Source organism: Vombatus ursinus, unplaced genomic scaffold (assembly GCF_900497805.2).
Source record: "Vombatus ursinus unplaced genomic scaffold, bare-nosed wombat genome assembly UNPS02014863.1, whole genome shotgun sequence".
In the NCBI taxonomy this organism is placed as follows: Eukaryota; Metazoa; Chordata; class Mammalia; order Diprotodontia; family Vombatidae; genus Vombatus; species Vombatus ursinus.
This window is the reverse complement of record NW_020954641.1, coordinates 32,024,299-32,039,807: the sequence shown is the minus strand read 5'-3', so window position 1 is coordinate 32,039,807 and position 15,509 is coordinate 32,024,299. Positions and strand designations below refer to the sequence as shown.

Genomic DNA, 15,509 nt, shown 5'->3' with positions numbered 1-15,509 from the left:
GTATATTGGATAGAGAATTGGAATATAAAAAGATCTTGGCCAAAGCAAGGGGCCAAATCTTATTATATATGATTAGATAGTATTCCTCTTATTTGATGAAATTTGATGGAGACAAATAGAAAGTCCCATACTTGGGTTCAAAAAAATCAACTCTTTGCTATAAGATTGGGGAATAGGTGTCTAGGTTGCAGCCTCTTTGACAAAGATTTGTGGGTTGCAAGCGCAACGTGAGTCAACAATGTAACTTAATACCCAGAAAAGCTCACAAGCCTGCAGGCTGTGTTAGTAGTTGCCCGAATGTCCAGAACCAGGAAAGTTATTGTCTTGCTGTGCTCCTCCTTGGTGAGACCCAAGTTCTAGGAGCCACTCGTGAGGAAGGACAGGTAAAAAAGAAGTCTGGTGAGTGAGGTTACTGACCGTGCTGTAGAATGACTGGATTAAGGAAGGAATGAAAGGTGTTTATCCTGGAAAAGAGAAGCCTGGGGAAATGTCTTCTACCATTGGATAGTATTTTGGATGGAAGAAGGATGAGATATGTTTCCTTTGATCCCAGAAAACAGAACTTAAAGTAATGGGTAGAAATGCAGGGATACATTTCAGCTCAGTGTAAGGAAAAACTTAAGAGAGCTGCCCAAATGTGGAATGAACTGCCTTAGGAAGAATCAAGGTTCTCATCATTAGAGGGCTTTAACCCTAAAAACCAGATGAATAGTCTTCTGGGATGTTGCAGAGACAGAATGATGGAAAGAGCCCTTGATCTGAAGTCAGGGAATCTTGAGTTCACATCTCAGCTCTGATACCAACTGACTGTGTGTTCCTTTGTTCCCTTCAAATCTGAGAGTGTATATGAATATTTTACTGGTTTCATCATTAATTGACTTATAAGATTGAATCTTTTTTTTTTTTAATTTACCAAGTATTTTTTTCTTTCTCCTACTTTACTCACTGGGGGGAAAAAGAATGATAATAATAGCTAACATTTATAAAGCACTTGCTGTGTGCCAGGTACTGTGCTAGATGCTTTGCAAGTATCACCTCATTTGATCCTTACGACCACACTGGGAGGCAGGTACTATTATTATTATCTCCATTTACGGATGAGGAAACTGAGGCAAACAGAATTTAAGTAACTTGCCTGAGGTCACACCCACAGAGCTATTAAGTATCTGAGAGTGGATTTGAACTTAGGTCTTCTGGACTGTGGTCCTGGAACTCTATCTGCTGCACCACTTAGGTGCCCCAGGATTACAAAAATCTTGTAACAAATATGCATGGTCAAGCATTTTCGTATTGATGAATTTTATGTTTTAGAGCTCGAAAGGGACTTTCGATCATTATTTTATAGATGGGGAAGCTTTGGGGAGGGGGAAGAGTGACTTTCCCCAGGTCACACAGTGAGTAACAGCCAGTCTCAGAATTCAGGTCTTCTGGCTTCTCAGTCCAGTGTACTTATATTCTTCCATGGAGTTCATTAATGAATAGCATCCATAGGAAGACTTAATCTTCACCAAGATACTTGGCTTTTTCTAAGATGGGGCCCGATAAGAATTGGAGGGCGTGCACTACAGTTGGGGGTGTTTCCAGGCTCCTAGGGCATACAGAGGGGCAGTGAAGGATGTCAGCCCCGTTTGAGGTGGCAGCAGAAAGCACCACAACGTGACAGATTTCGATTTAATGCTCTTTGAGTTTGTGTCTGCGTCTTTGGCTCTGGGGAAATCACAAGACTATTAAAAATGCAGTGCTGCTTACTTCTTTTATGGTCTTTGGGGTCCTGGAAAACCCCTTGTCACAGTTGGCAAAAGTTATTTTAGGGAAGGTAAAGTGCTTGTGGGGCTGGGGGCAAGTTTTATTCCTCCTGCTCAGTTCTTCCTTCCCATCCCGTCTCCCCAAGTCCTGAAGCAACAGGGTCTGTTGGACCACAGTTCTGGCTGCAGTGTGGATGGATTTCTCTATTCCTCTCAGGGATGTACGTTCACAGCTCATCCTGAATATGAAACAGAGTCTAGGACATAGACCTTGGGGAAAGTCGCTTCTCTGTGAACCTCGCTTTAAAAGATACGAAGGATCATAGAAGCCAGAGCAGGAAGGAGCTCCAGAGGCTGTCCAGTCCATTTATAATTGAGGAAGTTGAGACGAAAGGCAGTTAAGTGACTTGCCCAGGGTCACACCGGTAGTGTCAGTCATGGTTAGGTCTCCCAATAGCACTCTTTCATCATGAGTAGGTTGGTTGCATATATATCATTAAGGATGTTTATAATCCAAAAGTGGGTGAACCGGTTGTGTAACAAAAGCAAGGAATAGCAAAGCCAGAGCTGCATCTACAGCTTATTAAAATAACCAGGAAAAGCTTGTCATTGCGTTTGATGGGTTCTCTTTGTGGAGGATTTACCGAAGAGTGTGGGCAAGAAATAGAGAAAGGAGGAGGATCTAAATGGGATGTGGTCTATACTGGAGAGGATGGTCCCCTTATCTGGGGAAGTATTGAGGTTGACTGAATAATCTTTAAGGTCTAACATTCTGTGATTCTAGTTCTGTGTAGGTGGGATGATGGGAGTGTGTGAGGCAGAGTGTGTCCTCAGGCCCATAGAGGCCTAGGCTGTAGTTCTGTATATGTGTGTGTATCTGTTTGTTTTTCTCCCTCATGCTGCTGGCTGTGGTGATAATTAAAGCTTAATGTGTAATCTCTCTTCACCAGTGGCTGTCTCCTTGCTTTGCATCTCCAGGCATCGACACTAAAACCCTGGTTGTCCTTTCTCAGTTTGTAGCCAAATAGATCTTCTGTGAGGCCTGTTTGGACCACCTTTTCACCTGGTTCCTTAGGAAATGTGCCCAATGCCTAGAAGTGGAGGGAGGCTCTCTCCATGTGGTGTGGAAGCCTGCTTTTTTCCTGGTTTTCCTGGGAGGGTGAAATTTGAGTTTGAAACAGTGAGTAGATAAGGGAAATATTTATGGGACCTTGAGTGGATCTTCGGAGGTCTGTAGCAGTGACAAGTCATAGGATTTTAGGCTGGAAAGAACATTAGACATTATCTGGTTAAAACTCCCTCGTTTTCCAGATGGGGAAAATGAGAATTGCTGGTGGGGAGAGGAGGACCAGTAAGTGGCAGTCCCAACTCTGAAGGCTTTCTTACTGAGGACCCTGGTCCCCACCCCTCCCTTCATTGTCCAACAGATTCTTCTTAGCTCTGAGCTTTCTTCTACTCTCCTTTGGAGGCTAGTTTAGGATGAGTAATTTCACTTTTCAGGAAATGTTTGCCTCATTTCCCCCTTTCTCCTTGCCCTGAGCCCTGCCTGACTTGATCCAGGCCTGAGTATGGAGGGATCTCCTATCTAGGCGCGCGTGAGTGTGTGTGTGTGTGTGTGTGTGTGTGTGTGACAGAGACAGAGACAGACACGGTGTCTTTGGGGATTGTCCACTGCCCCATTCCCACTTGTTCCTGGGTACAGGTGATGGGTGGAGGACCCTCAGGTTAATGATACTTGTCCCAGATCGCTTGACCTCATCAGTTTTGTCTTCCCTTTCCTCCTCACCCCCAAAGCAAAGGGTTTTTGAGTACATTTTAGGAAGGGGTCAAGATAGGGCTAAGTTGTTTTTATTGTTGTTGTTGTTGTTTTGTTTTGTTTTGGTTTTGCCTAGGGAGGAAAGGTATTCTGACTGCCCTGGTTACTGGGCTACTTCCCGAATTTTCAGGGTTGCCATGGTGTCTCCATGGACACAGGAGCATTTTATTCATTATTGCCAGCACCTTGTTGGGTAGATTAGGGTCTGGGGGCAGAGAACAGAGCAATCAGGCTGTCTACTGAAGGCTGGTTACCCATTTTATCTTCCCCTGGCTTTGCCTGGGGACTGGTGGTTGATGTGGTTGGTATTTCATACTGAGAGAGATCTCGCAGTGCCCTCCAGGCTCTTGTATAGCTATATTCTTTCTTCCTTATGCAGCCTAGCTCTGAGGCTACCTTTGGGGTAGACTGAGGCACTTAAGGGTAAAGCCCTTATAACCCCAGCTGTCTCAAGGAGGCAAGTGTCAAGGTATTAAAACGCCCTGATTTTCTAGTTAGTGATTTAGCCCCCCATACCACAGTGCCTTTGATAGGTGGGTGTGTTCGAGGCAGGCACCCTGCCCAGCCCTCTATTGGGAGCAAGCCATTTAGTGTGGGATTTGTGTGTGTGAGGGGGAGGGAGGCTGGAACTGGAAAGAATCCTGCCTTCCTGGGTGGTCAAGGTTTTGTTTACAAAACAACTGTGTTCGCCTGCTTCCATCCCCATTCCAGGCTTGGCTTTACTAAAATGCTTTTCCCTTAACCTCCCTCCTGATGAGTAAGGGAAAATCTGGCATCTTCTGTATCATTGATGGCCCTGCCCCTCCCTCCCACATGCAATTAACCTGGATAGGACTGACAGGATTAGGCAGGAAAAGTAATCAATTAGTTTTATTCTGAGAAGGTGGATGACATTAATCTTCTTTGCTGGGGAAGGGTTGTGAGGCAGTGTAGTGTTAATGGAAAGATATGAATTGGAAATTGTGAGACTTGGATTCTAGTCCCATCTCTGCTATGAATTAGTCAGTCAGTCATTAAGCATTTATTAAGCACCTGCTACAAGCCAGGTACTTTGCAGAAGTCCGATACCTCCTTATTTACAGCCCTTCCTACACCTCTAAAGCTCTTGCAGACTTTTGGAGCTCCCTCTTTCAGTGACTGGGATGGATAACCAGGGTCCTGGGGATGAATTCCCAGGAGGCAAAGGAGCATGACCTAGGAGTTGGCCTAAAGAACTTTAGTGGACAGCCTGGGTAGAAGAGCAGCAGAAGTCTGGTGCTGTTGGGGAACAAGCCCTAGCTAGCCCTGATGGCCACTGACCCTGGCTGGCTGGCAAACTGCATATGAAGCTTGTGGCCAGTACTTATTGGAAATGTGAGGCTTGACCATGTCCCACCAGAGAAATAGCTGCCTGTTGAGTGATGGAAGCCTGGAAGCTAGCCTCTCAGAACATGTAGGAAGAGTACATGCTTTAGCTCCCCCATTCCCTCCTCACCCCCAACTTACAGGAAGGAGAAAGAATGCTAGATGTAGAGTAGAGAGACTTGGGTTTAAATCCAGGCTCTGACAAAAGTGTATGAGTCAAGTATGAGTCATTTAAACTCTCCCAACCCCTACCTAGGGGTAGTTACCTTTAGGCTTGTGTCATTAGAATATAAGTTGTTTCACTTGTGTCTTTGATTTCCCTCAGGCTTGACACATAGTAATAATTGTGCATTACTTGGCCCATAGTAATAACAGCGGTGTGTATATAAGTACTTTTTAAAGATACCTTTGTTATCTCATTTAACTGCCAACAAAGCTCTGTGAGAGTGTGAGTGTGAGCTTGCTTGAGTGTTTATATGTGTGTGTCTCAAATTTTACAGATGAGGAAATTGAGGCAAACCTAGGTGAAATGACTTGACCAGGATCACATAGCTAGAAATTGTCCAAGGAAGGATTTGAACTCAGACTCTACCAGTCCTGGGTGATGCTATTTACTGCACCTCTTAGCTTCCTCAGTAAGCACTTAATAAATGTTGTTAATTGATTACTGTAGGGAACGTACTTCATTATCCTTAAAGCATCATAAAAATGTGAGTTGCAGTGATTATGTTCCCTTTGGTATCTGCCAAGTGTCCTGGAAGATGTTCTGTCTCCACCTGGAGAGAAGAAGGTTGGTGGGAATTGATCCCACCAACCTTCTTCTCTCCAGGTGGAGACAGATGATCTTGATGATCTTTGATGATCCTTCCAAGTTCTTCATAGCATAGTGTAAGGGGCAACATGATGTAGGAGTTTCAGATGGCCTGGGTTCTGAATATTGTTTCTTTTGCTTGAGCTGTGTGACCTGGGACAAATATTTGACTTCTGTGGCTGGCAGTATCCTTTTCCATTGAGGGGTTTAACTATTTGAGCTTTCCCAGCTTCGAATGCTGTGAACCCTACTCCCCTTCTCTGGGGTTGAGAATAGCCTGGAGGGAAATGGGAGGGTCCCTCTGATGCCTCATACCATGTAATATAGTATAACATTCTTTTTATAGTCTCTTACAGGTTGCAAGTAAGGTTGCTGATTAAGCCCCAGAAAGATTCAGTCCTTCAAGAAAAGTTGGTCTCTGGTGGGAGCCAGAGTTGGACCAAAGTGATACTGTGCCCATTTGGAAAAGAGACATAGTCTTCCCACTTAACCAGGACAAACAAACCAAAAAAACCACCTTTCCCTCTGGGGAGGGCAGGGCGTTTTTGGAGATAGATCTGGATGTCAGTCCCAGGCCCCAGAGTCTGTCATTTTCCCATCCCTTTACTTAATGAGGAAAGGTGCCAGTGACATAACTGGATGGTGCTTTTAGGGACTGTGCAGTTTAAGGTTGGGAAAGGAGAGGCAGCTTTAGTGAACAGCTCCTCAGTAGGGTTGCTGTGTGATTGGGATGGGTCTTGGAGCAGAACTGGTGCTTTCATTCATTTGTTAAGTTAGGTGGCACTGGAGCTCAGCTCCTTTAAAAGGAGAAGCCCTGAACATGAGGTATAGAGGGGAGAAAGGGAAGGTAGTATTTTGCTTCTCTGCCCCCATGGATGGGGCAGCTAGGTGACACAGTGGATGGAATGCCAGGCCTGGAGTTAGGACGACTCATCTTCCTGAGTTCACATGTAGCATCAGACACTTACTAGCTGTGTGATCCTGTTTGATTCAGTTTCCTCATCTGTAAAACGAGGTGGAGAAGGAAATGGCAAACCACTTCAGTATCTTTGCCAAGAAAACCCCAAATGGATTTATGAAGAGTTAGAAAATACTAAACAACAACAAAACTGCATGTATACTTCCGAATCCTATAACCATCTCTCCATCTGTCTCCTCCTTTGTGCCTCACAAGGTGGCACATGCCGTAGGGTTCTCTTTGCCAAACTTTGATCTTTTGGTCTTGATCCAGGCATATATCCTAGGAGGGATCGGAGTCCCAGAAGAACTGTATTAGATGTCAACAATTCCCCCAAGGAATTTTCACTGGACTTAGAATGAGAATACCTTTTTCCGGTCATGCTTTTTCCACCAGGTATATGACTGTGGGCAACTCACGTCTTCCTTTGAGTCTATTTCCCCATCTGTAAAATAGGGGTAATAACATTTATATTGCTTTCTTAGTGCTTTGCTTTAGAAACTAAAATGCTGTGTGAACTATGACCCTTTTTCTTCCTCCCTGACCTATGTCTACCTGCTTCTTTGCTGCCTCAGTTTCAGCTCACTAATTTGATTACTTTTTCCCCTCCAGAGTCGGCTTCTACAGCCGCAGCAGGCCCACCTGGACAGCATGAAAGCCCTTCTCTGCATCAGGGTGTCCCTCTACCCCTGCCCAAGGTTCCCCAGGAGGCACTGACGCCCCTGGGCCAATTCTGCTCTGCCCCGGGACTAGGAGCAGATTTGCCATGGTGACATAAACAGGGCAAGGAGGAAGGAGAACAGCTCAGTCCATGGACCACCCTCCCTGGTGGGAAGAAAAGACACCCTCAGTCCCAACTCATCCCTGTGCACAAACAGCTTCTGTTATTAATTATTTTTAATTTATTGCTTTGAATTGAATTCCTGTTTTTCTTCCTGTGAAAAGAATTGGGGGGTGGGGGTGGGGGGAAGCCATTGCTAAGCAACATTGAGGAGCCAGGATGACCATCCCCCTGTGCCCAAGGAGGCTTCGCAGGCAGGCGTCCCCTCAGACTGTGTTGCTCCTGCTGTTTGCCTTCTGCCTGCTCAGTGTTTTTGTCTCTGCCTATTACCTGTATGGCTGGAAGAGGAGCCTGGAGCCCTCAGGTGAGGTCACTGGGCCTGACTGTAATGAGGAGCCCCAAATCACTCCATCACGCCTCCTCCCCCTCAAGACCCTTAAAGTGTCCTCGTCATCACGAACTGATCCCCTTGTGCTGGTGTTTGTGGAGAGCCTGTACTCCCAGCTGGGCCAGGAGATTGTGGCCATTCTCGAGTCTAGCCGGTTCAAGTACCGCACAGAGATTGCCCCCGGGAAGGGGGACATGCCCACTCTCACAGACAAAGATCGGGGTCGCTTTGCGCTCATCATCTATGAGAACATCCTCAAGTATGTCAACCTGGATGCCTGGAACCGGGAGCTACTGGACAAGTACTGTGTGGAATACGGTGTTGGCATCATTGGTTTCTTCAAGGTAACTGGGTTTGGAGAAGAAACATCCTGTGAGAGAAGGGAAGGGAAAGGCTTGGGCAAGCTAGGGATGTGGAAAGGGGGGTGGTTAGTGCTGGTGTCTTTGGCCTGGTGTCTTGGGTGCCTAGAGGGGGTGCACCAGTTACCAAAGTGTTATAGGTCAGCCCTTGGCTGAACCAGTTACCATTTTTCTCTTCTCTAGCCGGTCTGAGCTGTTTATCTTAGTCCTGGCCCTTGCCACAAGGCTTAGGGAAGTGGGAGAATATTTGCCTTAGCCAGCTGTCTCATAGATACCTGCTATGAGTTACACGAGCCATCTGCTAGAGATACAGTTCAAAGCGTGCATCCCATTCAGGGTGGAATCAGAGTGCTATCTTTGGATACAGACTGGGCGGTAAGTAGGAAGCCACCATGACCCAGCCTCAGGAGCCTAAGCCCTACTTAGGATCATAGGATTTACTGCTGGATGCCTCTAATGGCTTTTTCCAGGTTCAGCAGATGATTGAATCAGCAAGTTCTGGGATTGGGGTTTAGAGTACAAACTTTATAGAAAGTTGGCCCGAGCACTTTAAGCTCTCTGAAAAATAGGCTTTTGTTAGTTTGCTTATACCATTAGAGAGGGCATGACCTGTCCATTTTACAAATGAACAAACTGAGGCTCAGTAAGGTCAAATGATTTGCTCATGGTCACACAGGTGAATCCTGGTCCTGTGTCTCTTGATCCAGTGCTCTTTCCCTTAGAGCTTGAATACTGATCTAGAATTTTGTTGAGGGAACAAGGAGGAAAGGACCAAAAGGGGCCAGGCACTAGGGAAAGAAAAATTTTTGCTAGGCTAGTGGAACTGTTGGAAATAAGATCTCTTGTCTGAGTTAGCAAATGAGATAAAATATACAAAATGCTTTACAAGCCTTAAAGTACTTTATAAATAGTTGTAATTATTGTTATTATTGTATGGAAAGAGAGTTTGTTGTCCCTCCTCGAGCTCAGGTCCTAGTGATTCTGTTGTTGTTGTTGTCTGTCCTTTGTTCTTGAAGAGGGACATGACATCAGGGAGGTGATGCCATGGCATGCAAGTGAATTGCATTTAAGTGAGGGAGGGCTCTGCAAAGTCATCAGCCTCACTTTCTGCTCTTGAGCCATCTGGGTCCAGTGGTGAGATATAGATCAGGATGACTGGGGATGGCCCCCAGTGATTCTGTTAGTGGGTCAGCAGGACTAGAGGAGAGAGGGTGCTTATACATGGTGTCCCAGAAGTCTTAATGTTGACAGTAAGTAAACATTTTTTTTTTTTTGGTAAGGCAAATGGGGTTAAGTGACTTGCCCAGGGTCACACAGCTAGTGAGTGTTATGTGTCTGTGGCAGGATTTAGACTCAGGTCCTCCTGACTCCAGGGCTGGTACTCCATCCGCTGTGCCACCTAGCTGCCCATAAGTAAACATTTATTAAGCATCTCTTATGTGCCAGGCACTGTGCTAAAGCACAGGAGGTACAAAGTCAGTGCTGTCAAGGAGTTCATAGTCTAATAGGGGAGACAATAGGCAAACAGCTATGTACACCTAAGCTGTAGATGGGATAAATGGGAGAAAATGGGCAGAAGGAAGGTACTAGAATTAAGGGAGGTCTGGAAAGGTTTCCTGTAGAAGGTATGATTTTAGTTGGGAGCTGGGCAAAGCTAGAGAAGCCAGGAAGTAGAGATGAGGATAAGAGCATTCTGGACATGGAGGAAAGCCAGTGTGGGGGAAAAACTCTACTACATTAATTGTTTTGAGACACCCTTCTATCTAAGGAAATGCCATGAATAGATGTGCAGGAGGGTAGGGGAACATCTGGCTATAGGGTAAGATAGACAGAGAAACGTGGCAATCTCAAGGGAGGAGGAAGGCAGTTACTATTGGAGGGGCAACATGGTCCTAGATGTATTAACACAGCAGAGAATATGAAACCTCTAGTTTGAAAGAAGGAAAAACATGTAACATACTATGACTATCAAGACTGTCTGAGGGGTCTGTTTTGGGGTGGGGAGAGTAGGAAGGAGAGATAAGTGGCTTCCATCAGTGGAAATTTTTGAGCAGAGGCTGGGTGACAACTTGTCCCAGATGTTCACAATCTAATAATTTAAAGCTGTGAAATGTAGTGAAGTTCAGCTCTCTGCACTGTCTGACTTTTGTCCCACCTGGACTCTGAGCTATCCTCTGCAATTAGCTTACAGACTGCCCTCTGAGTGTGGGAGTGGGGTGAGACTGTACCAGGGAATTGAGAGAGAGCAAAACTGCTAACCGGAAGTGAACAGTTCCATCAAATGCAAATGCTGGGAGTTCCTGGGGTAGTGAAAGCTCAGGTTTCCCTATGGCCAGGAGAGTTTCCCATCTCCCTTATCATAGCCTCTAGAGCTGAATGGGGTTTTAGAGGGTACCTGCCTCCATTACTGACTCCTTTCTCTCTTTCTCTCTCTCTGTCTCCCTCTCTCCCTTTCTATCGCCCCCTCATTTTATTGATTAGAAAACTGAAGCCCATCAAGGGCAAATGACTTGCCAAGGTCACACAGGTAGTAGTTGGTAGAGAGTTGGGTTTTGAACCCAGTAGTTTTTACCACTGTAGCATGATACTGTTTTTCTGGTAGAGGTCAAGTCTCAGGGCCACTTCACTTTCCCAGGGGAGCCCTAATGAGCCTAGAGACAGGAAGATTAGGAAAGTTGGTTTAGGCTGGTAAAAGGTAACCTCAAATGGTCATCTGAAAGAGTCAGAGCTCATCCTTCTCAGGCTGTGGGTCAGGGCTGCAGGCTGTATCATTTTGCTCAAGTGTGTTGACTGGTGGTCACTATATGTCACCACAGGTTGTGGAGCAAAGCTGGAGCTGACCACCCCTGGGAGCTTTAGGCTACTCTTTGATCTAGTGGAAGGATCAGGAAAATAAGTTCCCAAAGGAATCCAGTGCCTGTAATTCCCAAGTTCCAGCTCGATGTTGGCTTTTATAGGCAATGTGAAGATTTGAAGATCATAGAGGGACTTTAGAGATTATCTAGTCTCACTCTCACATTTTACAGGGGAGGAAACAGGGAGAGGAACACTAGCCTGTCATAGCCTGTCAAGTGACAGATCCAGGTCCAGACTTCAGGTCCCCTGACATTCTGTCTGAGACTCTTTATTATAGTATGTTATGTTCCTTTTGTCTCTAAACAGTGTGGGATTCCAAAAATATAATATAAACCCCTCCCCCCCATTTCAGGAGCCAACAGTCAAATTGGGAGGGATAGCACATACAAACACCTAACTAAGTCAGGAGGTATATGAGAAGTATAAAAAGGAGCGTGGAGACTGAGTGCTGTATAGAAGGGCAGAAAGGGGAGAGGTTTTTGTGCAATAGTCAGGGTGGGCTTTCTTGAGGAAATAGGGCTTGAGCTGGACCTTGAGGTTTGGAATAAAGGGGAGAAGAGGGGGCGGGCACTCTAGCCACTGGAAATAGCATGAACAGTAACCCAAGTAGACGTGAGCAAGGGGATGAGGTGTGGTTGGGTCAGTGAGTAAACCTTCATGGCTACAGCGGAGCGTGTGTTTTGAGGAGAGCTGGGAGATAATATTGAAAATATAGCTTGGCACTAGATTCTTGAGGCCTTAGATGCTGCATGGTTTGAATGGTTTCTGTGATCACAGAAGTTTCTAAAGTAGGAATTGTCTTGGGAGGTTGTAAGTTCATTGTTAACTTGAGGTGTTAAGTTAGAGACTTCTGGTTGAGGATGTTTTGGATGAGTTTCATTTATCTGGCTGGTTTGGACTAAATGACCTTGGAGGACCCTGGCTGCAGGGGACATCACAAGCATGGAAGTACTTGGCTTGTAGTACAGGGTGATGGTACGTGTTTGGGAGCTCATATGTGTCCCATGCTGTGATTCTTCAGAGGCATATGTTCAGAAGGTATAAAAAAATGCTTAGCTGTGCAACTTCGTCTGAGCACTTGGACTTGCTAGATCTTAATGATAGACATTGAGTCTCAGTATTCCTGCTCCTCATGTTCCTCGTCTTTCCCAGCTCTGTTTTGTTGTGAGGAGTGTAAACATATCAGAGGGATGTGGCATAAAAAGCGCTGGGCTGAGTTAGGAGATCTCAGTCTGACTGCAATTTCCATGCTCTTCAGAGGCAGACGAGTCAGTTTCTCACTCTGAGCCTCAGTTTGATCTTTTATAAAACGGGGATAAAGGACTACCTATCTCACAGGGTTGTGGTGAAGATGAAGTGAGGTAGAGGAGTCTCTGTAATCACAGGGTACCGTATCAATTCCAGCCATTATTAAGGCCATCCCAAGACCCAGGCAAGCCAGGTGGCTGTGCAGGGCATGGTGGTTTAGGGGGTTGCCAGAAATGATGCCTTTGCCCCAGTATTTGCCTTTGCCTGGAATGTCCTCCCTCCTCACCTCTGCCTCTTGGCTTCCTTCAAGACTTAACTCAAATCCTTTCTTCCACAGGAGCTCCCTCCTGCTTTTCCCACCTGCTAGTGCCTTCCCCTCTGAGATCTCCTTTCTTCTACTCTGTGCATATCTTGTGTGTACCTAGTTATTGACATGTTTTCTCCCCCTTGGGATGTAAACTTCTCGAGGGCAGGGACTGTTTTCTTTCTTCGTCTCCCCAGCTCTGAGTATGGCGTCTGGCACAGAGTAGGGCTTAATAAATGCTTGTTGACTGACTGTCTCTGGAAGCATAGTGGTGTGTAGTGCAAAAAGCATTGAACTTGGAGTCAGGATGCCCTGGGTTCCAGTCCTAGTTCTGATGTTTACTAGCTACCTAACTTGGAAGGTTTCTATGAGGAAAACCTTTATAGATCTTTAGAACTTGACCTCTCTCGGCAAGTGCAGGTGTTCCTGTTGCCAGGGCTGCTGCCAGACTCCTCGTGGTTATGTGTAAGGCACGTAAATAAGCCAGTCTCTGTTATCTTTCCTGTGTCCCTCAACTATTTTCTCCTTCCCGACAGGCCAATGAGAACAGTCTGCTGAGTGCTCAGCTCAAGGGCTTCCCTCTCTTCCTCCATTCGAACCTGGGCCTGAAGGACTGCAGCATCAACCCCAAGTCCCCACTGTTGTATGTGACCCGGCCCAGCGAGGTAGAGAAGGGCCTGCTGCCTGGGGACGACTGGACCGTCTTTCAGTCCAACCATTCCACCTATGAGCCGGTGCTGCTGGCCAAGACCAAGTCGGCAGAGTCCATCCCCCACCTCAGCGTTGGTGCGGCCTTGCACACCACGGTGGTGCAGGACCTGGGGCTCCATGATGGCATCCAGAGGGTGCTTTTCGGCAACAACCTCAACTTCTGGCTGCATAAGCTGGTCTTTGTGGATGCTGTCGCTTTCCTCACTGGCAAGCGCCTTTCGTTGCCCCTGGACCGCTATATCCTGGTGGACATTGATGACATTTTTGTGGGCAAGGAGGGCACCCGGATGAAGGTGGAGGACGTGAAGGTATGAATGGGGGCCTTGGCATCTGAACCAGGAGCCACTGCATTGTGAGCCTGTGAGGGAGGACTCCTGAGAGACATGTTATTGAATGGCCCAGGCCAACGCATTGTTTGTGCATTTAAGTCAGAAGTCCTAGAAAGACCCTGTATGTGCGTTGGGTATTGGAAAGAACATTGGAGTCGGGAAGCCTGGATTCTAGATCTGGCTCTGGTACAAACTTGTTACGTGACCTTAGACAAATTACTTCCTCTTTGGGGGCTTCAGGTTTACCCCAGTCCAAAACTGGCTAGCAAGGACGGGTTGGATTTGTACTAGAGAATCTCTAAGGGATCTTTAAATTCTGTGATTCAGTGAAATGTCACAGCATCCCCATCACATTGTTAGGAAGTACACCCAGTTGTTTTACCTTCTTCCTTCCTGCCAAGCCTGAAGCCCCTTCCCTCTGGTGACAAATGCAAGTTGTGACTCCTCCTGCAGCTATCACTCAGTGGGGGCTGGGTTAGGAGAATTGGTTTTCACACTAGGTCCTATTACTGACTTTCTGTGCATTGTCCATTCTCTCTTGGGGTCCTCATTTTTCTCCACCTTTGGAAAACGGAAGGAGTAATAGAGTCTGAGACAGAGTGCCTGTAACCAAGAGTGGGTGGTGGGAGTGAAACCATTGAGCAGCTGGGTGAGGGGGCAGGAGTTACTCTCTCATCCTTTCCTTCTTTTCTATGTCCTAGGCCCTTTTTGACACTCAGAATGAACTGCGCACACACATCCCAAACTTCACCTTCAACCTGGGGTACTCAGGGAAATTCTTCCACACAGGTAAGTAAGTATGCTAGAATGACCTGACCCATGAGAACCTCCCTCACCTGTACCTTTAGCCTACTGTCCCTGAGTGGTTGGAAGTAGGGTGTAGACATGTCCAGCACTTTATATCCCCCACACTAATTTCAGCTCAGCGTGGTAGGAGGATATCCCCGTACTGGCCTAAGATCTGCTCAGGTCAATGCCTTATGCTTCATTCTTGAGCTGAGCTCATGTCCCGCCCCGTGAATCTGCATTCTGTGAGCCCTGGAAGTCGTGGGCTTCTCAATGCCCCCATTGCTATCGAGCGGGTCCCAATGTGGATGACACAGCCTTTTAGAGTGGTTCTGGACTTGAGACAGAGATTGAGGCTCCCTGTGGATTTTCATCAGGTGGGAACTCTGAGATGGAGGAGCAGGAGTACTTGACCAAGAGCCCAAGTGGATTCTCGTCCTGATTCTGTCCCTCACTCATGGTGTGTGACCTTGTGCAATTCACTTCCCTTCCCTAGGCCTCAGTTTCCCCATCTCTGAAATAAAGGTATTAGACTCAAGGCAGGTGGTTTTTAAGGTCCCTCCCAGCTCCAGCATTGTAAGCTCCTGATCTGGAATTCTCCATTGAGAGACTTTTTATGCTTCTGGCCTACAAGAGTCCTGTTAGAAGCCCTGCTGGCTTACTCACGGTTGTTGGGGGGAGCAAACGGGGACCTGATTTTCCTTTCCAAGGATCTGTACATTCAAGCTTTTACGCAGCAAGCCATGTGGGCTGCAGAAAGGTACAGTTTTGTGGCTTGGCTTTCCCTGGGCTGTTGTCTCCCTTTTGGATGTCTTTGGATGGTAATTACTGTGTTTGCTTAGATTGAGGAAGCACTGGTCTTGTTAACTGCTTGCCAGTGGGCGTGTGTGCATGTTAGGAGGAACTGCTTCTTAGGTCACTTTAAATCTCACTTCCAACAAACAAAAAGATTTGTGTTGATATCTTTCTATAATACCTAGATTTCCCACTGTGTCCTCCCCCCTATAATAAAGAGTAATACTAAATAATAAGTAATATGGGTATAATAATAATGAATAAGAAAGGGAAAAAAT

At 46.3% G+C, this 15,509-nt stretch overlaps 1 protein-coding gene across 5 annotated transcripts in view; it reads left to right on the top strand.

Annotated features, from left to right (window-relative positions):
• The window catches only part of NDST1 (N-deacetylase and N-sulfotransferase 1), a 61,915-nt gene that overhangs the window by 18,476 nt on the left and 27,930 nt on the right, over window positions 1–15,509 (top strand). For 4 of the 5 annotated variants that reach the window (XM_027841915.1, XM_027841918.1, XM_027841917.1 and 1 more), the window contains exons 3-5: window positions 7,287–8,187; window positions 13,147–13,629; window positions 14,352–14,439. In XM_027841915.1, coding sequence (XP_027697716.1) covers window positions 7,675–8,187; window positions 13,147–13,629; window positions 14,352–14,439 — 1,084 coding nt within the window. In that variant the 5' untranslated portion in view covers window positions 7,287–7,674. Of the gene's footprint in view, window positions 1–6,947; window positions 7,071–7,286; window positions 8,188–13,146; window positions 13,630–14,351; window positions 14,440–15,509 lie in introns of all 5 variants that reach the window. The other variant, XM_027841916.1, reaches the window with a different exon arrangement.